At 42.1% G+C, this 15011-nt stretch overlaps 1 protein-coding gene across 4 annotated transcripts in view; it reads left to right on the forward strand.

Annotated features, from left to right (window-relative positions):
• The window catches only part of CNKSR2 (connector enhancer of kinase suppressor of Ras 2), a 211849-nt gene extending 200241 nt beyond the window's left edge, over positions 1–11608 (forward strand). For all 4 annotated transcript variants that reach the window (XM_061988583.1, XM_061988584.1, XM_061988585.1 and 1 more), the window contains 2 exons: positions 8081–8277; positions 11393–11608. In XM_061988583.1, the coding sequence (XP_061844567.1) occupies positions 8081–8277; positions 11393–11608 (413 nt within the window). The remainder of the gene's footprint in view (positions 1–8080; positions 8278–11392) is intronic.
• The last annotated feature ends 3403 nt before the right edge of the window (positions 11609–15011 follow it).

Consider the following 15011-nt stretch of genomic DNA (forward strand, 5'->3'; position numbering starts at 1 on the left):
GTATAGCAGTTTACCCAGTTTGCTTCAGCTCCTGGCTTCCCTCATAAATACAACAAGTTTTTTCCTTGTTTCTGAACTGCAGAGACTGGGGGGAAGCATACCATCACAGTGTAGCTGTCTTGTTTATTTCACTGTAGTGTTGGTAGCTTGTGGTAAAATTAAACAGCACTTAAATTGACATGTGGCACAGAAAAATTTCAGGATATCCTATTTCATCGTGGCAAAATTCTGCCAAAGGGTCACTGAAATTGGTACAGTAGATGAAGGTTAAACTGATGCCTTCATAGGCAACTTAATAAGTGGAGTACTGTGTCCAAGTACCAAAGAATGCAATTAGAACACTGCTGTCAAAAAGTTCAGCGACTGATCAGAGTTCCCTGTTACTTTGGTAAGCTTTGGAACTGTTTTCTCTTCATTCTTACGCTCTTTCTAAAATCATAGCCTGCCAATGTAACTTCATGAAACAGCAGGTCTGGGAACAAATGAGGAACTCACTCAAGGTGTGTAAGAGCTGTTGAGAGGCATCACAAAAAGAGCGAGCAAGTTATTCTCTCTGTGTTTTCCCTTCTCATGTTAACCTGTTTGCTGGCACCTGGACTTCATTGCTAAGTGGATGCTGAAAATGCCTAGCTGTTACTGCCAGCACTACAATGCGAGTCTGCAGGGAGAAACCCTGAAGATTGATTTTTTTTCCACTCATGCTGAGTTTAGTGTTGGCTGGTTTTAATCAGTGATTCCAGTTGCATGCAAAGCTGAAGTGACTGATATGGATGTGAGACTTCTAGTAAGACCAGCTCAGGTGTCCCAAGAAGCCAGGAGGTTGAGCATACTTCAGCCTGATGACTAATAAACTGTAGTCTGCAGGGCAGTGTTGGATCACGAGGCCGTGACAAGGTGTAGGCAGCTTGTCATTCAAATATCACCAAAAAAGCAATCTCAGGGGAAAAGACATTTGCTGGAATCTACTGATCCAAAAAGAAAAATACTAGTGCCATAAGTAGTTTACAAAATGTATTAGAACCTGGTGCAACAGCAAAGGTTTAGCATCTCTCAGGCCTTAAAGGCTAGGGTTTGATCTTTAAAAAGTGGTTATGGTAACTTACTGCTTCCAATTGAACTTGGTGGTTGGGTAAAACACCTGAAATACCTTCAGAAAGCTATGTCCTATTTCCACTTGTGTGCACAGCTCATTTTATTTCAAGAATTGATTTATGCTCATGCATGCAAGAGGAGAGGCTGCCTCATAGCATTGGGTGGAAAACTCCGGCATATTGCAGAGCTCTCTTGTGTTGGTGCTTTTAGTGAACACACTCCATAGGGAGTATCCTTTTTTTGCCTGCAGGTTTATATAATAGGAGAGAATAGAAACCCTGTACAGCTATCCTGGTAACTCAAAAATACTTCCCCTTTAGAGGCAAGGATGGTATAAAATGTAAATTTGATCCTTGCTCTCTGATCCTTCAGCCACTAATATTTCACCAAACACATGGATCAAGGCCTGCTTTTAAACACTACTCCTTCCTTCCTTGACTTTGGGAAAAATCCTGTACTTTCAGGTACACGGGGCCAGAAAGGATAGAGGATTACACAAATTAAGAAAGGGCAGACAAAGGGAAGGAGTAACAGAGAGAAGGTTTGCAAAGACCAGGTGTTACACCAGAGCCCCCCAGCTTTTCTTCACCTTGCTTAAGCTTGTCTTCACTCGTGGAAAGCATTAATGTGTACATGTGTATATGTATACACATGCATACATACATGTATGTATATGCACAGACATACTCACATGCCCAGACATACTCACATGCCCAGTCAGGCCTTGGTTTTAATGTGGTACAGGTGATGACACAGGTTTCTCTTTGTGTTTTAACAGCAAAATCTGCTCTGTATTACCTTGAGCAGATGACTAGTAGCTGGGTTCCGTGTAGACTTGAACTGCATTTTATTGCACCTCCTGCCTGTTGTATTATGCCAGGCTTTAACACTGTGTTGCTTTTTCATTTTCTCAGTAATCAGAGATGTGACTTGTAGCATTTTCCCACCAGGAGCCAACTTTCCATGTCACCATGGCTCCCCCCTTACATGTGCAGCAGTGACCTCATATATAGCACACAGCTGTGCAGACACTATCTGCTTGTAAACCTTCCACTGATTTTACCATTTCATTCCTTTTGGCTTGTTGTCTGGGGGGAAAGGAAATACCTGGCTTAGTCTGCCTACCATCCATCCAAATAGTGTAAAAAATGACTGTAATTCCTGTTTCTTCATGTCATAAGCACTTGGATATGTCTCCCCCTTGTCCAGTTTGGACTCTTAATAATTAACCTGAACAGCAGCAAAGAGGGATTTAAACATTGCTCTGAGAAACCAGCAACTACTTTGAAGGATTTCTTCTCTCCTCTCCCCTCCAGCACAGCTAAAACACACGTCCACTGTCCTTCCATCCTTTTGCTTTGTCACTGTCTTTTTTTTTTACTATTCCCTGGGGTTTACAAGCCCAGGCAGGCTGATGATCCCTGTGACCACATTACATCCCCTGCCCCTGCCTGCCTGTTGGCACGTGGGCCAGCGGTTAGCCCAAGCTAGGACTCAGGAGCTTGCTGCTGGAGGCCTCTGCTTTTCCCAGGGATCTGCAGGCATCTATCTGCTGCGCTACCTCTACCAGTGAAACCGTTGAAGGGCCAGGTGGGTTCTGATTAGCCTATTAGTTAGACATGGCACAGTCAACATGCTGTGACATAAGAAGATGCTTTGCTGGTCCTGAGATTGTATCACTTACAAGTTAGCTTGTGGCAGACAAGCTTCTTTGTTCCCAACATAGACGCATCAGGGTCAAGAAGGCAAAGGAAAACCAAACAAGTTTTGTGCATCAGGGCCTGATGTCTAGCTTATCTAGCTTGAGACCAGTTCCCAGAGGCCAGGGATGCTCTCTGACACTCACAGAAAGCCTCTGGGAGGTTTCAGGTAGATGCCTGACCTGTGTGAGAGGTGGAGCAGAAAGGTGTAACTGAAATTGGAAGCAAATCTTTGGGATGTGTTGGGGGGGGGGAATAATATATGGCAATTATTTAATAACATAATTAGTGATGTATTCTAACAAAATTGCCTCCTTAGGATCCTGAGAAAGCTGAGCTGAGCTGGTTCCTCTGCCAGAAAGAGTGAGCTCATCAAAAGGAATGAAAATGCAAGTTTAAACTCCAGTGGAACTGGGGAATTTCAGTCTGACTGTGCCATGTTCACTCTCTGTCACACAGACTTTGGAGGAACTTGGCTTTCTCAGGATTTGCAGAGGGCAGTAATTTTGTTCAAACGTAGGACTGTTTGCACATAGAGGAGTGGGCATGCATGAAAGAGGTTGCACAGCAAAAGAAAATGCATCACTAAGCTGTAAAGGTTGCAAACACCAAAGAGGATGGAGGTGAAATAGAGAATGCCATCAGGACAGCAGCAGTGTCCATCAGTCAGGACAAGAAACCTAAAGACAATGGAGTGAGCTTGGGTGGTATTAAGAGGCACTGACAAAGCACAACAAGGCCTCAAAGGAGAACTTCAACCTTTGAAAAATATGACTTTGTCAGCATAGTGGGTGACAAAATGTATGAGTATCTATCTGTGCACAGGCAGTTACGTGCACTCATAGCCCTGGGTGCAGTCACTGGCTCCTCTGGTACCTCACTGAAAGAAGAAAACCATGCAATCTTTTGGTGGCCTGAGCTTTTACAGGGAAAGTGTCACGGAAGCACAGGAACTTCCACTGAAAATTACTGGAGCTTATTCCCTATATTTAGAGAAGATTTATGAGACGTGTGCCTAGAGATTCCTCGTGTCCAGAGAGCAATGTGTTAGCCAGCTGGGCTGCAGGGGTGACCTTCTGCATGGCCCTAATTCAGTACCATCTTCCTGAATCATCAATTTACATGGACCGATCATATCTTGATCCATGTAAATACTGATATTAACTATTTCTCTCTGATCACTTTTCAGTCAAGTGCCTGATGTTCTTATTTGTTGCTCTTAAGGTCTTGGTTTATAGGAGGGAAATAATGGAAAGGTGATTAACCCAATGGAGACAGGAGGTGGTTGCACTTTGTACGTCATGGAGCTCAGAGCATGCTCTTTCAAACAACAAAGGATAGCACAGTGTAAGAAATCATACCAATTTTTCCCGAATGCCAACAACACAAACCATCCCTGAACTCTTAGAGTTTCACCAGTCTAGCCACAATCTCCAATTCTGTCTTCTGAGAAAAAGTAAAAGTAGATACAAATATCTACTGCATTTTAAGAAGCCAGAACGAAGCACAAAAAGTTCAGAAACTTTTCCTTGTGGGGAGCAGTAAAACAAAAAATAATAGCATGCCATTCACTAGGATGATGTTATTCTTTATTTCCCAAATTTAATGCAAATGTCTTTGCATTCACTTGAAGACACAGAAGCAGCTTCTTTGTTAAAACATTTAGTACCTATGTATTCTTACATTTGGAAGATACCGTTCTGAATTTAGATCCAATGTGCTGCAGAGATTGTGCAGCTTTAGTTCTGCTCCAGGGTTACAGAGTTGTTCAGGCTTGGGTGGGACAGAAGACAAAATTATTGCTTCAGAGGAGAGACCTTCCTTTTCAGCAGAATGTCGAAACAGCTACCTGACAGTGAATTCAGAAAAACAGAGGAGACTCAACCCATGACTCAGCTGCCAAGTGAGGGTGAAAAACAACCTGCTGCATTGGCTGCTGTTCTTAGGTCATCTGCAAATCCCATTAGGCCACATTTTCTACTTAAACAAGGCATTACCTGAGGCGTCATTTTTCCTTAAGGAGACAGCCCTGCTGTAATAGCATGACTAGCATACAAATCCACCAGTTTTAAAAAAGAAATTATGTTTTAGGCTCAGCTCATATTTAATCAAGTGCCTCAAGTGCTCTATGGTGCCAAGGGTTTCACCAACACCTACAGGAAATCAATCAATGCCTTTAGCAGGAGGGTGAGGGAGGGGAGATTCGTGTATAATCTCATTCCCACCTACTGAGAGCCATTGAGAGCAGCAGTACTACCACCTTCAGTGTTTTTCTGGAAAATACTAAGGGCTTGGGATGTGTTAGCATGGCACCCGCTGCCCTCTCCTCCACCGTGGGTGGAACAAGGCAGCGTCTTGCCCTTTTTGAGCTTCCCCAACCTCAGCTGCAGTGAGACATTTAAGGAAATGTTTTTCTTCCCTGCTCTTTCCTTTACAGCAAATCACATCCCCTTTTCTACATGCTGCTCATAGCTCCAGCACCATGGCAGCAGCAGAGCCCAGGGGAGGCCACCCCAGCCCCAGCCAGATGGAGATGATGTGCTGACATATTTCAAAGACTCACCATCGGGGCTCTGCTGCCGAATCCTCCCTACATCATTCCCCTGCAGTCCTACACCTCTTCCCATGCAGCCTCAGAGCTGCTCCTATTTGAAGTCAGGGTAGAAGTCCCCTGTCCTCAGTCTGTCTGAGACCCACACTGAGCGACAACTGCCTGCCCGAGGAAGTGAGCCCTGAGCAACACCAACCATGCAGACTGTCGGGCCAGAGACACGGGAAGGGAAGGCAGCATAAGCTCCCCAGACTAGCATTTGAATCTGCATGAGCTGTGCTGCTGCCTTCTAGGTTCATTGAAGGCACATGTCACCTTCAAAGACACCTTTCATGTCACCAAAGGTGTTTTAGGAAGCCATGGGTTTTGATGACAAGCCTGGATGTGGTGGTGGCCGATTGCTCTCCTGACTCTGTCACCCCAGCAAAGTAAATGCAGATATGTGGAGTCCAAGCATTGGCCTTGCTTCTTCAGCAAACTGTCCCTGTACTAATCCTGTGATTAGTGCCAATGTGCCAATGCTGCTGGGGAAAAGAGGCCCAAGGAAAAATCTTTCTTTGCCTTGCACAACAAGGGATAAAAGAAAGAGAGAAACAGATGTAAAATACTCCTGTGTCCAATCAAGATGTTTTTTTAGCCTGTGCCCTTTAGCAAATCACTCCCATTCTCCAGCTGTCAGACTGGTGGACTTCAGTGTTCAGTGATATTGAACTGATAAAAGAGATCCCAAACATCTGATCTTGTTGCTACAAGGACTTTTTAAGAAAGCACAAAAATCAAGACCATGGGTGGTTTTAACCAAGTATTCAGCTACTGACTGTTTTGCCCTTTGACAAATTTTATGTTTTAATCAGAAAGAAATCTACCAGAGTGAGAAATACATCTCATTTCTATTTTTCTTTTAAGTCCTGGTCACCCCTTACAGTTCTGAACCCAGCTCTCCAAGCAAGGTAGCACATAATGGGAGGATTTAGGGAGCTCTGTACAGACTCACAATACCTCCATTGATAAAAAGCCTCAAACCATTTTTCACTTCCATATCTCTTAAAAAAAAAAAATGTGCTTTAAAAACAACTAACCCCTAAAAAGGACAAAGGAATAAACTGATGATAGGTACAGATGGATTGGTTGCTGACTGCAAAATTCTTTAAATGTGTAAAGATCCATACAAATGCATGGGGTTATGATGAGGTGTAGGGGTTTGCGTCTCTGAACTCACTGAAGTTCTTGCTTGAGCCTGAGGTGAGTATTTGCCATACTGCATGGCATGGACTTGAGTGGGAGATTGCCTTGGGTAGCTCCTGGTAGGCTAGAAATGTGACTTCTAAGCATTATCTGTCCTCCCTGTTGGTGCCTGATTAAAGAAAAACACAAACCTCTAAACACCAGAGGAAACTAAGGTTCACTGCTTGTGAGTACTTTAGCATGTACTGAGCTTTCAGCCACTGGAGATGACAATGTCTTGGTACACGGTCAGTCATAGGACAGAAGTAATACTTGAGACCAAACAGCTATAGCCGTCCTACAAGAGCTTGTGAAAGCATCCTGAGGACACAGGCAGCAAGGGCCAGGAAAACGTACACTGCTATGAAAACCAAGACTGGGTGGGAAGGTCACGAGGGCTCTGGAGAGAACTGGGAGGCTGTGCACAGGCAGTGGCCGGCTGTTGGGTGTATAGATGTGTCAGTGTGCGAGGGGCAGCAGGGACAAAGCTGCATGGCTGCACACCCGAGGCAGCCCTGTCTTCTCCAGGTCCCCACTCAGCTAATCCTGGCACTTCAGTGGTGTTTCCCAAATTTGTACAGTCATCCCACGGTTTCTTCTGGTGTGTGAGAAGTTGAAATGTTTTGATGCTTTCTAAATAAAGCATTTCAAATGCTCATATCAGAGCAGCATTTCATCCCCAGCCTTTGCTTGAATTTGATTAAAGAGAAGCATAATTTTTCTTTTTTTTTTTTTTATTTAAAATGCTCACAGTACAACTTAGAACAAATATTGTTAAACCTGGAATAAATGAATAAATAGACAAATGTATAACACAATCATCTCTGTTTTGGTTTGCCACGTTGCTGGGTAAGCTGTCATGAATGCACTCTTACCTCCAGTCTGTAGTCTGCAGCTGAATCTTCAAATAACAATAGAGTAAAAAAAGCACAAATGACAGCCTTACTGTTTAACAACACTCTTGAGTATCGAAAACAAGAGACAAAAAGAAGTGGATTTGTCTAGGAAGGAAGATGACATGCCATTCCAGCACCAGCATGATAAACATAATCTTGAATGGTATTAACAGCACACCCAGGCTGAGATCTGATCACCTGCCTCAGCAGGACACTTCCATGGCTTCCTTTCTCTATAATCACTAGAGTCATATTTAACTGCAAGACTAGAGATGTAACTTCTGACAGCATGTCCCTCTACTATTACTACGCCTTGCACTATTTCTCTTTTTTCTTCTTCTTCCTTCTGTTTGGGTCAACACTTTACATTCTTGAAAGGTTTTCTCCCTTTCTCCTGAAGGCAGTAGCAAGAGGAGCAGTTGTAATCACAGCACCTTTTTCTGGAACTTAGCAGGTGTGAGATGCTCTCCTTATGGTCTAGTTAAACCTGTTATTTTGTGAAGGGATTTTTTGATAGATCGCCGTATAATCACATTAATGATACATTGTTCCTTTCTCTATTTTTTCCTCTTCTTTTTTTTTTTTCCCTTCCCCCCCGCCCCTTTTTCTCATTACAGTTGAAAGTAGAGAGGAAAAAACAGCAGACTCCTTGCAAGATTTGTACAGAGCCTTGGAGCAGGCCAGCCTGTCTCCTTTAGGAGAACACCGAATTTCCACTAAGCTGGAGTATAAGAAATCTTTTATAAAGAGATGTAGTGATCCAGTAGTCAATGAAAAACTGCACCAGCTGCGAATTCTGAAAAGCACTTTAAAGGTGAGATGAAAGAGGGAGGAAAAATCCTGCCCCAGGGTTGGATCGGACTGTATTGTGTTTGGAAATTAAATGTACGCAGCTGGAGTCCAGGCTGAGCCCAGTGCGCGGAACACAGGAGACATGAGGAAACGCTCTCTGCAAAGCAGAGAAAAATGTGCCTTGGGAGAGCAGTCGAAGTGAGGGGATCAGCTCTAACTTTTGCACAGATACAATCTCAGGTGCTCCTCCTCTAGCTAATTTAACAGAATTTGACACCACATTATCAGAGGACACCTTAATCCTTTTTTTGTCCCTGAACATTTTCATTTACCAAAATGCATTTGCTCTGTAATTGCTAAGTCTGAAATAAAACAAAGCCAACCTTTCAGAAGGAAGCAGCATCTTTTGCAAATCTTGATTCTTTTCTGATTGCTGAGCTTGTCTGGGAGGAAACCATGCGCTCACTTTCTGCACAAGCTGATAGAATCCTTGTATTTAATCAGAAGGATTTGATTGAATAATTAGATAGTGCTAATGATAGATTTGAAGATTTTTTTTGTGGTTATTCTAAATGTGCTATGGCTTATTTAGCCTCTCTATCAGTTTGTTTGTTTGTTATTGCAGTTTCACTTCTGTCCTGATAGAGAGTTCGGCAAACAATATGCTGTATTTCCCCAGGAACCCCGTTAACTATATTAAATTACCACATTTGAAGTCACTAGATAATTGTGCAGTGGATTTTGTAACAGCTTTCATCAAAGAGGGCTTTATCAACATTAATTAATGTAGCTTTCCATCACCTAGAGAAGCGTTTAAGCAATGTTATTTTCATCCTGTGGGGCTCCCATCCTGAAAAAAATCTTACTCATGCTTAACTTTCTGCACTGTCTCTTTGAAGGCAAGTGTTACTTGTGGTATTATGTAAGTATGTGAGTCTTTATAGGAGTGGAGGCTGGCAGAAAAAGTCAAGATACACAGACTTTTCACAGGACTTCTACAAGCATGAGAAACTGAAACAAAATCTCAGTACTCTCAGACGTGTCAGGGTGGCAGGAGGTTCACACTGAATCTGAGCTTTTGCATCATGGTGAGGTCCACTCATCCCAAAACTTTTGTTCAGTGTCAGCAGCTTGCTGCCATGCTTAGTTGTCTGTCTTGTTAGCATTTATTGGTACCTGAGGTGCATTCTGCCAACAGCTTCCTACAAATGGAATTGTTTTCCTCCAGGAATTCTAAAGACAGTGCATCCCCTTGACCCAGCAGATGCCTATTTTTGTGCTTCTCTGGGATTTATTTCTTTTGGACCAAATAAACACAATTTGTTCATTCTCTGTCCATGAGCCATATTTTCTAGACCTGTCAACATTCTTGTTTGGACTTTGATTGGCATAGATCATTCTTAGTTACATAGATAACTGAAAATGCAACGGCATCAAGTACCAAAGGCAGATAATTGCTGTTTCTTGCTTAGAGCAACAGTATAGACTGACATGTGACTGTTCTACAGTGGCATCATGATAAATCACGATAAGTGTCTACTTCCGTTATAGACTCAGAGCTCTACCTCTGCCATACTACTGGTAGTCATCTCTACTGCTGTTACCTAATCAATTACTCTTTCTTTTTATCAGTGCCTTTGATTTCTCATTCCTGAATGCAGCTAATTGCACTGCAACTATTGGAGTTGGTGTTGTGAACTTGAACTTATCCAAATAGTAGCCTGATACAGCCTTGCAAATTGCTTCTAGCTCTTGTTGCCCATATGTTCCCTGTCCCATCATCTAAGTCCTTAATGAGAGACCGCTCTGCTCGTTTTCCTGTGACACAGCACAAAACCCTTCTCCTGCCAGTGAGGATGAGCTGCCTGGCTGGAAGGGCAGAGGTGCAGGTATCAGCCACAATCTGTGAGAAGCAGATTATGATAGTTCAAGCAGAGATACAGTAATTATGAGTTCCCAGGGTTTAATTTCCAATGGTCATTCTCAGCTTGCACCTTCATTTCTGGAAATTTGGTATTCTGGCAGATAGTGTTAATTATGTGATGTTGGCAAAACATGAAAAATAGCTTTCGACCTACTGCGTATGGATGATATCTCTGACCCTTCTGATCCTCTCCCATCAACATGGGCTGACACAGATTAAGATTTCCCTTTAACATGCTCCTCAGAAAGATTTAACATACTCATAGTATGGACATTGAAAATGAGTTAGCAATGAGGAGTGTGAAACCCATCAGGGATGACAGAGGGGAGATGGCTGGTGACCATAACACTCCAACACAGAGGAGTAGTGCTGGAAACCTGCATGTCAGCTGCGTTTCCAAGGCTTATGTTTGTTGCATCCAGCTTCTCCCACTTGCAACAACCATGACTATATCTGAGGCTTACTCTGGTCCATACCAGCTGCCTGTCATCTCTCCATAAACTAATCATAGGCCAGTGATTATGATACAGTTACATCCCCTGCTTCCATGATGGGTAAGGAGGTACTAGCAGCTCTGTTAGATTTTACCCTTTCCTGCCTTCTCTTTGCCACTGCAGTGGTGGGAGGAGGTTGCAGCCAGCCAGCTCATTGCGTGCACTGGTTCTTTAATGAAATGAGTTATCACTGACGTGGGAGTCCTTGCACAAGCCTTAGCAATACAGTGCTCAGATGTCCCCCGTGACAAGCCTGGTAAAAAAGGCTTGGCTCTGCAGTGGGGTGGAGTGGGGGGTGGGGGAGGGAGAGGACAGGCGGGAGGCCATCTGCCTGCATCCCACTCACCCACGCAGTGTTGCATACGCTGATCAGGACGAGTAAACAGATGGCACTTCACTGTGTGAAACTGTCTTGAGAAATGCAGGCAGCTAATAGCAAAAAGCTCAGGGCTTGCTTTTTCTTGTGCTGAGCACGAGGCAGAATGTCAAACAGAGACTGTTCCCAAGGGTGCTGGACAAGGAGAGGGAAACCCCAGCTTCACAAGGTCGTGTGTGATGCCCTGTTTGCACATGGTCGTATAGCACTCAGGTACTCCCCCGGCTTTCAGGGACTCTGTGGCTTGTGTTTGCTTCCCCTGTTCTCTCCTTCTACCAATGTGATTGATTTTGCCGGTGACTCATCACTCCCATTGACTCTGCTTGTTCTTTTTCTCTCACAGGCCAGGGAAGGAGAAGTAGCTGTTATAGATAAAGTTCTGGATAATCCAGCTTTGACGTCTAGAGACTTTCAAGAATGGAAACAAATGTACCTTGACCTCTTCATGGACATCTACCAAAGCAGCACCCTGAAGGACTCTGTTAATGGCTCGTCTGAGGTTGATGCACTTATAGCCTCCTTAGTACACACTCACTCTTACATCGAAACACATGTATAAAGATCTCTTTTTGTCTATTTGCTGCACTCCAGCCGTTTACTTAAGCGCATAAAGTAGTTTTTATATCAATATGTGGGAGCTCTAGTAAATTATATTTTAATGTTACTCAGCTGTGTGAAGTAAACCTTCAACAATACCATGTCTTTAATGAGAATTTGTATATTTTATATGCTAACAATGCTCTGCTTGTGTTTCCCTTCTGTGAAATAAAGAACCTGATCTTAAGCTATCAGAGTATTTAAAAGTGTTTTTGGAAGACTGTGGTCTTCACATAGGAAGTTCTACAAGCTAAAGATTTTGTTACTGAAGGTCACTTTTACAATGGTATTTTATATTCTATAATTCCAGTATTGCATTGCATTTTTGGACTGCAGGTACTGTTTTGGTGGTGGGAGAAAAGCAATTTTTATATTTAATGAGAAACTCTGGGAGTTTTCTTACATACCAGGGAAAAGGTGTAACGTGGTGGTTGTGTTTCAGTTTTGTCAAACCCACAAAAGGGTGAAAATCAGACAGAAATTACTAATGTGAATTTAAGTATCAAAAGGTTAGGTCTTATTTCCTTGTGCTTTTTTAAACACTGTTGCTAAGGTTTACCATCAGTGCAAAGGGAGGCAGGTTTGTATTCTGCTTAAGACCAAATTACGTGTTATTTGTCTCTTAATCACATTTGGTTGATTTTTTTAATAATCAGTCATGGTACTGTCATTTATGCTGCTTTTGTACTGAAGGTATCAGCACAACGTGCTGGTTTTGCAGAAGAGAAAATGTAGACTTTGAACATCCTCAATAGCAGCGTTTCTCTCGTCTGGAAAAGCAGCAGTGGAAAAGGTTCCCAATGAAATGCTCTGAGTCTGAGAGGCTTTGAAAATTCCCACAATTGAAAAGAGATTAATAGGATTTTTGAAGTAGCCTCCTATATGTTTTCCAAGCTGTGAATTTTGGCTGTACTGTATGCAGGGAAAATGTGTCATGGGAACAGAGCTGAGCACGGAACCTGGAAAAAAAACCTGAGGAGCAAAAAAGCCAGTTAAAATGGTTCAGGCTTCCATGGGATTTGAGATATGCTGGAGACAACCCAGTGAATATGAGTGGAAATAGCTCCTCAGAGTTAGGCACGTGCCTGGAATAGAAAAGTGGGAGGGAAATCTTAAATCACAAGTTTATTTTTTGTGGGCTTGTTTTCAAAAAGCGATCAGAGCATGACAAAATATTTCTGCTGCTTTTCAGCATTTTGCTGCATAAGTTTTTTCTTGCTGATTCAGTAATGCTCAAGTGAAAGGGAAAAACCTCCTTCATACTTTTTACAGTGAGTTGTACTCTCCACCAACTTTAGACTATTGCCTGTACAGCTCAGTGAATGTACTTTAAGCTTTATGAGCTCTGATATTTCCTGGCAGTTATAGCCACGAAGGGATGAAGGAAAGAATGGACAAGTTTATTCTCTCTCTCCTTCCTTCTTTCTTTTTATTCCCTTCTCTTCTTTTTCTCTCTTTCTCCCCTTTCTTTCTTTATTTTCCTCCTTCTCCTTCTTTCTCTCTTTCTTTCCTATTTTGTTTTTGTGTTTGGATTGCAAATGTTTTGCAGATTTTGCACAATTGTACAGAAGAGTGGCCTTTCTGTAGCCCATTTTCAGTAATCCTATATTCTAGTCGATATGGATGACAAATCATGTATTAACGTTTGTATAGAATTCTGGATCCAGTGTAATATTTGTACCATTAGAAGAATATTGTTTCTATAAACTGGACATTTATTTACTGCATGAGTACTGACTTGTATATTAAATTTGTGAGGTTTTTGTAAATTTCTCTTAAAAAAATGCTTGACTTGAAATGGATTGTGCTATTGTTCCAAGCATTTAGATTCTCTTGCTATTGTTTTACTGGACCAAAAGTAAATATATTCATATAAAAACCTCTTTATATCTGATGGATGTATATGCACATTGTGTAGTTGATTCCTTGTCAAAACCAAGGCAGTTCAGAAGACTTAGATCTGTTGCTATGCAACAGCTATTCTGCCTGCACTTTACGTTAGTAAAGTCAGCTTGGTTGCTTTAAAGGTGAAAATTAAACATTACAGTTTTTTAAGCTAGTCTAGTGACAAAGAACATGTGTCCTATCCATTGTGCTGCCTTCTTTTAAGACTATTAAATGTTCTTCTCTATATATTTTTATTGTATTAACTCTCAGTCTAGAAAGGGAACATTGTAAAATGAAGTACAATAAATTTAGCTTTTAAATGAATATTTCTGTCTTGAGATTCAATTTTCTTCGTACCGCAGTGATTCTGCAGCATCTGTTTTGCCTGCATATTTCACAGATCCACGTACCTTACAGTACTCCCCATAATCTACCTCCAAGCTCTGCCAAGACAGCCAGAAGGAAGTTTTGCTGTTTCATATGTAGGCAGACATTGAATAACGACTTCTGAAAGTCTCCAATTACCTCCATCCCCATCATACTCTGTGATGAAATTAAACCTTTTTTGACTGCAGGATTCTCCCATGTACTGATTCAACAGATATGAATGACGTTACTGTTGTGAGCAGGTACGATAAAGCAGCACATGCTACCAAGCTAAGTACCAAGGCATTTGTTACAGCAACTCCTGTAACCTCTTTCATGGAGTCTACTAATAAGTACACCTGTTCAACTCTGGCTGCCTAAACTAACACAATGTTTGGATACAAAAGAGATGTACTATACTGGCGATGTGCATAAAATAACACAAAACAAGCATCTGAAAGTCATGCTACAACAAAGGTTGCCCAGAGAGGAGTGGCTTCTATGAAACAGTCACTGTTTTAACTTATGGCTGTAACTGAGTCTACATATCAAAAAGTCCATGCTTTCTGTCCAGTAATTTCCTGCTGGTTAGCTAAGACATTCTTGCCTAGTATGTAGCAGATCAAATAATACCTTTTCCTTGGCAGTACTTATTATTAGTTCTCGTAGGCATCGATTTTCTAGTCTTTATACAGCTCCCTTTCATTTTGCTTAGCCATGGCATAAAAATTCCACAGCACTCACCAGCTGGGAAAATTGCCTCTGATTAAGAGAACAGAAAAGATGGATTATATTTTATAACCTCTGAAAAATCTGACTAGCAACATCTATTAATTGCCATCTAGGTATTATTATTCTTCATGAGTCGAGGCTTATGATTCTCACTCATTTCTAAACATGCTACATCTTTCCTCAGTGAGACTGACTTCCAGCTCTGTAAATCCTAGCACCTTTTCCCATGCTGGAGCCAGATTTTCTTGCCTGTTTCCACCAAGCATTTGGCTTATCAAAGCAAAACCTTTGCTCTGTCCCATTTGATGCCATCGCAGTTTTCTTCTCTGGGACCATGCTGCTGGCTTATCCCCTGGGATGGTGATCCGGAGCATGTGAGC

Source organism: Colius striatus, chromosome 1, assembly GCF_028858725.1.
Source record: "Colius striatus isolate bColStr4 chromosome 1, bColStr4.1.hap1, whole genome shotgun sequence".
In the NCBI taxonomy this organism is placed as follows: domain Eukaryota; kingdom Metazoa; phylum Chordata; class Aves; order Coliiformes; family Coliidae; genus Colius; species Colius striatus.